Below are 7,340 nucleotides of genomic sequence, written 5' to 3'. Positions count from 1 at the left end.
CCAGTGGAATGTAAACTCCAAGAGAACAGTGAGGAGAAGGAACAATAATGAACACATTATTCCATTTCCAACATATCACTCAACTGCAATCCACTTGAGCTTTAAGGTAGATTTAAATGAAGTGTCTGGCCTCAAAGAAATGGCAAAGAAATACAGTAAACGAGGAATCTCTCCCTTCTTCTCTCATTCCCACCTTTTGGTCTCTGCCTAGAGGGAAGCTGGAATTTCCACTGAAATCCACCTACTTCACATATCTGGGCCCTCTCCAGCCTTTACTCCCTCAGCAAAGAAGAGTGACTAATTCGATAAATCAGAGTTTGATATTAATTTGGCCACATTTCACTAGAGGGTGAAACCACTGGGCTAAGCCAGCCCATGTTCTTACCAGCATCTTGCCTCCTCTTACTTAAGGAGACCTACCAGCTCTTGACTTTCTCACTGCTGCCTATGACTGGTCGTGTGAAACAGGCCCATAGGCCTCTCTCATGCTACATGTTGGGAAAGAAGTCTAAACAATCTGCTTTGCAAACCTAGTGAAGTCTCTAGTCTAGGCAACATGAGTAGATTTGGAGTGGGAGGTTTCAAGCCTAAGCCATGTTCTCCAGTGGCTTTTTCCTAAGAACCTCAAATTGAAGGTTAGAGGATGCACATTTAAATTAATAAAGTTTGGGGCGCCTGGGTGGCTCAGTTGGTTAAGCGACTGCCTTCAGCTCAGGTCCTGATCCTGGAGTCCCGGGATCGAGTCCTGCATCGGGCTCCCTGCTCGGCAGGGAGTCTGCTTCTCCCTCTGACCCTCCTCCCTCTCATGCTCTCTGTCTCTCATTCTGTCTCAAATAAATAAAAAAAATCTTTAAATTAATAAAGTTTGTACCAATACTCCATTTGGACAGTAATCATTGGATATATACTGTATAACAGTCAAAATGCCAGAGGAGTTCTGAACTCCTAACTCAAGAAAAATATAAAACAAAAAACATTAAAATAATGTAATACTCCACTGGTGCTAAATAACTTATTTTAATAAATTTGTCTTTAATACAAGTACAAAACAACACTCCTACCATTGCAGCTATAGTTAAACCCACACTTCAAAGCTAAATCAATAATTAGTAACATCTTAATTCTGAAAAGTCTTTAACTACAAGAGTATCAAATATAATACAAAACCCAAATGTTTAATGCTTTCTGTTACAATATTGAAAGTAAACTTCTTAGCATCCCAAGGCTATCAAAGGTCCTCGCCCCACCAAAATCTTTTTTTATTTAACAAGTAAAAGTATAGTACCCTGCTGGTGTTTATATTAAAAAATTTTAAAAACAAAAAATTTCTAATTTCACTGTGATTTGAGTACTTCTATGCCATCCCCAAATGCCTTATGTACATACTAACTCTTTGCAGGTAGGTTCATGGTCTTGGTAGAAAAAAATCATGTTAGTCACAGTATTTTAAAACTATAACTAGATTTTTAAGCTAGAAATAAAGAAAGTTTAACATTATTATCCTTTCTTCTTCTCTCTTTTTTCTCCAATAAGGACAGATTTAACATCATTCTTCATTCAAATGGACTATCGTATGAGGTTTTAGTTTATGCTTCTTCTTGGTTAGCTGGTTAATATCAAAGGCCCAAGGACAATTCTCATTAGAACCGCACATTTTCACATAAGGGTAGTTTTAATTTAAAATAAAATAATATATGTAGATTAAAATATAACACAAACATATGCAAACTAGTAAGAGACATTCAACTAGAAAACTGAAAAGTACCCATTAGAAAGGAAACAACACAAGGGAAAATTTTTAAACTGAAGTGCCGAATCATTAAAGATACTATCATCACTGTATCCAGACCAGCTAAGATAAGAATGAAGTTGGGGCGCCTGGGTGGCTCAGTCGTTGGGCGTCTGCCTTCGGCTCAGGTCATGATCCCAGGGTCCTGGGATCGAGTCCCACATCGGGCTCCCTGCTCGGCGGGAAGCCTGCTTCTCCCTCTCCCACTCCCCCTGCTTGTGTTCCTGCTCTCGCTATCTCTCTCTCTGTCGAATAAATAAATAAAAAATCTTTAAAAAAAAGAATGAAGAATATGTGAAATGCTGACAAGAAGAATTGCTTCTACAGTTAAAATGAATGTGTTTTAAGAGAGAAAAAAATAAGCTCCTAAAATGAAACTTACAAAGCAAAACATGGGCTTAGTAATTTATTAAAAATTATACCCCTAATTTTCTCTGGAGAAAAAGGAACATTATAAACAAGGGCATGAAACAGACTTCAGATCGTGACTCATACCAATACTCTGTTCTTGCTGAAAAATACTATTTAAAAAATTAAATAAAATTTCAAATATTTTCCATTTAATGTGGGTTAAAAAATACAATGTTTATATCTGAAATATAAACTAGTCATTTATTTTCATTCACAATATAAAGTGGTTTAGGTAAGGTTTACTTTTCCCAGTGCTCAAAGTTAAATAGGAATTGTATTTCATATCTAGGAATTATAATAGTAATGTTAAGTGTAAGTTTAATTTTGCTGAACTAAAGCTCAGATTCAATTAAAAATGTGTATGGAGATATCTAAATAAAACAAAGGCTTTAATTTTTATTATTTTGCAATGATAGTAAGTTTACTTTTTCTAACATTAGGAAAAAATCTAGCCTCCTTTATCAATATAAAACTATGAAAATAATCACAACAGAATCTTTTATATATAACTTAGGAAAACAATTTCACATGATACACTCAAAACACTCAAGAATTACAATCCAGAAAGAGACAATCTCCCTGAAACAGAAAGAAGTTCTTTCTTTTTGTCACTTCCATTCCTTATATGTAATCTTTATTTCACATCATTTACATAGAAATATTTATCACAAACAGACAGGTAGATAAGAAAAAAAATTTCTGCCTTTAGAGCTCATAAAGTAAATTTACTCAGTCTTCTTAGTATGTTTCTTTTTAACAGTATCTGAAGCAACAGCTATAGGTTTTGAGGTCGATGAACCAGTACCATTAAAAGATGATTTTGTTTCACTTTTCTTTTCACATGATGAAAACTGCTGCTGCCAGCCAAACAGCATCCGACTCAATGTATCCTCAAAAGGAGCGAAAGGCACATTAGCAGTCTCTGTAATCATCATGGTTATCTGGAAAAAAAAGGTTCAGTTTTGAATTGAAATACAAATGTTTCCTACTTCTCAAAACTGAGAAGAGAAGTAAATTTAAAAAGAAAGAAAGATTAAAAACACATTCTTATTTTTTACTCTTAAAAAAATTTTTTTATTGAGGTATAATTGACACAGTTTCACATATAAAACATGATTCAATATTTGTATATATTGCAAAGTGATCATCACAATAGGTCACCATATAGTTACAAATCTTTTGTGTGATGAGCACTTTTAAAATTTACTCTTAGCAGCTTTCAAATACGCAATACACTATTATTAACTACAGTCACTATGCTGCACATTACATCCCATGACTTATAACCAGAAGTTTGTACCTTTTGAGTCCCTTTGTCCATTTCATTCCCCCAAACCCCTACCTCTGGCAGCCACCAATCTATTCCTTATATTTAGAAGTTTTGTTTTGTTTGCTCATTTCTTTTGTTTTTTAGATTTCACATGTAAGTGAAATCATGTAGTATTTGCTTTTCTCTGAGTTATTTCACTTAGCATAACGTCCTCAAGATCCATCCATGTTGTTGCAAATGGCAAGATTTCATTTTTTATTGAATATTCCATTGTATAAATATATATATACACATATACACACATATATTACATCTTCTTCCTCCATTCATCCATCAACCGACACGTTGTTTTATTATCCTGGCTATTGTAAATAATGCTGGAATGAACATGGGGGTGCATCTATCTTTTTTAATTAGTGTCTTCATTTTCTTCAAATAAATATCCATAGTGGAACTGCTAGATCATATGGTAGTTCTATTAATTTTCTGAGGAACTTCCATACTGTTTTGCATAGTGGTTGCACCAACTTACATTCCCACCAACACTGCACAGGGTTCTATTTTCTCCACATCCTCACCAACACTTGTTACTTCTTGTCTTTTTGATAACAGCCATTCTGACAGGTGTGAGGTGATATCTCTTTGTGGTTTTGATTTGCATTTCCTGATTATCAGTGATGCTGAACATCTTTTCATGTACCTGTTGGCCATCTGTATGTCTTTGGAAAATTATCTGTTCAGAGCTATCCATTTTTTAATTGGGTTGTTCGGTTTTTTGCTATTCAGTTGTATGAGTCCTTTATGTATTCTGGATATTACCCACTTATCAGATACATGATTTGCTAATATTTTCTCCCATTCAGTAAGTTGCCCTTTCATATTGCTAACAGTTTCCTTTGCTGTGCAGTTTTTTTTTCTTTGCTGTGCAGTTTTTTTAGTTTAATGTACTTCCACTTGTTTATTTTTGCTTCTGATGTCCTTTGCTTTAGGTGTCAGATCCAAAAAATAGCCAAGACTGATGTCAAGGAGCTTACCACCTATATTTTCTTCTAGGAGTTTTATGGTTTTGGTTCTTCAATCCATTTTGAGTTAATTTTTGTGTATAGTGTAAGATAGTGGTCCAGTTTCATCCTTTTGCATGTGGCTCTCCAGTTTTCCCTGCACCATTTATTGAAGAAACCATCCTTCCCCCATGGTATATTCTTGGCCCCTCTGTCATAAATTAATTGACTATATACGCATGGGTTTACTTCTGAGCTAAAATGCATTCCTTAATCTTTAGAAGAAGCAAACTCAGCTAGGTTCTAGAAAATCTCTGGTCTCTACAAGTTTATACTTAACCAAAGCAAAAGAACATAACTCATTAATAATAATAATACAAGTTACCATATTTTTGGGTGCCAAATGAGTAGTATAACCACAAAAATACAGTTAGTATTCAAAGGAAATAGGAAGATAAAATATCATCTATGGTCTATACCAAACAACCAATAACAGCTACCATTACTATGCTCTTAACACGTGGCAGAACTTTGATAAGTGTTCTATATGATCTTATCCTCTTTAAATTTAACCCAACAATTACGCCACTATTACTCTCAGCATAGAGATGTGAACCAAGACTGATAGGTTCAGTAACTTGCCCAAAGTCACAGAACTAATAAGCAATAAAGCAGTTTGGAACACCCAGATTTTGAGCTCAATCACTAAATACACTGCATTCTATCATTACCTAAAGTCAGAGACTTTCAGTAAATTGCAGAATACTACCCTTAGGAGGGAGAGTAGAAAGTCTCTAATTCATCCAATTTTTCCCACATGTATATTTATATACAAAGCACCAAGACATTAAGAGGTGGAATATAAAGTGCTACCAACTCTTTATCTGGCAAACGCACAATGTTTGGAGATAATCAGATTTACTCAAAAAATTAGATTGGTACCAAAATGGATCTGAGGGGAGAATGTTAAAGACTAGAACGGTTCCAAAAAGCCCAAGAATTTCCAAAAGACAATTCCTCTAGCAGATCTAAGATAATGAATCAAATTAGAAATTTTTGGAATCAAAACTCCACAAGAGGCCCCTACCTAATCTATTTGTTTGAGGAAAATGGAATCAAGAATAAAATTCTTACTAACTGCAATGTTGTCTAGGTAGTGAGGAGTTGGGAGACAGAATAGGTGTCCATCAAGAAGAACGCGTAAGTGAAATGCATACTGTGCAACTATTAATAGTAATAGAAAAGTAATATGGAAAAATTCTTAAAAATACTGTTAGGCGAAAATGAGACAAAGAACAAGAGCTATAGTGTACTATCGTTTAGATAAATTAAAAATGCATGCACACACATTATGAATGTACAAAATGTCACAGAATTGTATACTATGAAATAGTTGATTGTTTTGTGACTTTGACCTCAATAAGAATAGACAAAATAACAAACTTTTTAAAAAATGCATGCACATGGGCTCCAAGCCAGCCATGACTAAAAAAGATGCCTTATATCAAACCCAGTCTCTCACCAAAATCAATATAAAAAAACAAATACATAAAACAACCACTAAAAAGCACTGGAGAATAACAAATCAGGCTGAACCTAATAGGGCTATGATCCCTAAGAGAAAGTTAACTGAGTAAGGTGACCTCCACATTCAACTTGGCTTTTTTCTTTTAATGATATGTGTCAATTCATAGCAAACACAAGTCCCAATGGGCTAAGGAGACAAGAGCTGCAGTGTGAGAAGGCCAAAGCATCTGGGACTTGAGGGCAATACAACTCAAAGAGGAGAGAATCACAAAAAAGTAAGCCCAGAGATCCACACATAACTTGCTCTTGAGAAGTTTACCAACCCAAAACTGTGCAAAAGAGATTTCAAAAACCTAGCAGAGCAACAGTTGGAAGGCTAAAAGCTGATCAGACATTTCAGCAGCCAGCTGAAGGCTGGAGTTCAAGGCCAGCCAAAGTGGAACTGCCTAGGCATATACCTCAGGTTTAAACTGAGACCCAAAAGGGTCACATTCTAAAAGGGCAAACCCAAAACAGAACAGCATGAACAAAACCTAAAAGCAACTATCAACAGGATTAAAATAATCTGCTTGTGCATTACACCTGGCTGCCAGAAAAAAGTTGCATGTAGTCCGTGCCCTGAAAGTCCTTACAGACTGGTCAGAGACAGGCTGGTCAGAGACAGAGTAAATCAGTAATTACAGAACAGTAAAAGAGTAAATGCAGTAATGGAGGTCTGGTCACAAATATTTAAGTATGAGATATAGATTTGGAAGTCATTACCATACAAGTAAAAGGGAAAGGCATGAATATGAATGTGGCCACCTGGAGAGAGAATACAGAGTAAGAAGAGTCTAAATATAATGTTAATCTACAAGTTTATGTCATTATTGGGTAAGATCTAAGAAGAACTTCTTTATATTAAATTATTCTTTAGAATAAACAGTTACAATAAGGTGTACTAGCATAATTACCTTAATCATAGCTTGACTTCATAGACTGCCAATAACAAATAAAAGAATTCAGTTAAAAACAATGGTCCACTGTCAGGAAAACAGCAATGTCTTTTTACAAACACTAAAAGAGAAGACCGTCAGGATCTAAAGTATTTCCTGAGTACATGAACTATAGTATTTTTCAAAGTCGAGTGTTTTAATAGAATCTCCACTCCCAGTAGACTCATCACTCAGCTGAGAAGTATTGCTGGCATCAGAAATTACTGCTGAAATACAAGCCTTTCTCAAGAAGCAAGAAAGGTCTCAAGTACACAACCTAACCCTACACCTAAAGGAGCTAGAGAAAGAACAGCAAATAAAGCCTAAACCCAGCAGGAGAAGAGAAATAATAAAGATCAGAGCAGAAA

General features: G+C 35.2%; 1 protein-coding gene across 2 annotated transcripts in view; it reads right to left on the bottom strand.

The window, feature by feature from the left end:
- Positions 1-1,001: 1,001 nt before the first annotated feature.
- TMEM38B (transmembrane protein 38B) overlaps positions 1,002-7,340 on the bottom strand; it is a 52,927-nt gene continuing 46,588 nt past the window's right edge. For both annotated transcript variants that reach the window (XM_081803317.1, XM_081803316.1), the window contains one exon: positions 1,002-3,141. In XM_081803317.1, the coding sequence (XP_081659443.1) occupies positions 2,926-3,141 (216 nt within the window). In that variant the 3' untranslated portion in view covers positions 1,002-2,925. The remainder of the gene's footprint in view (positions 3,142-7,340) is intronic.

Source organism: Leptonychotes weddellii, chromosome 14, assembly GCF_054177405.1.
Source record: "Leptonychotes weddellii isolate Sample4059 chromosome 14, ASM5417740v2, whole genome shotgun sequence".
NCBI classification, from domain to species: Eukaryota; Metazoa; Chordata; class Mammalia; order Carnivora; family Phocidae; genus Leptonychotes; species Leptonychotes weddellii.
Note: the sequence above shows the minus strand (reverse complement) of the source record. Positions and strands in the feature narration are given on the sequence as shown.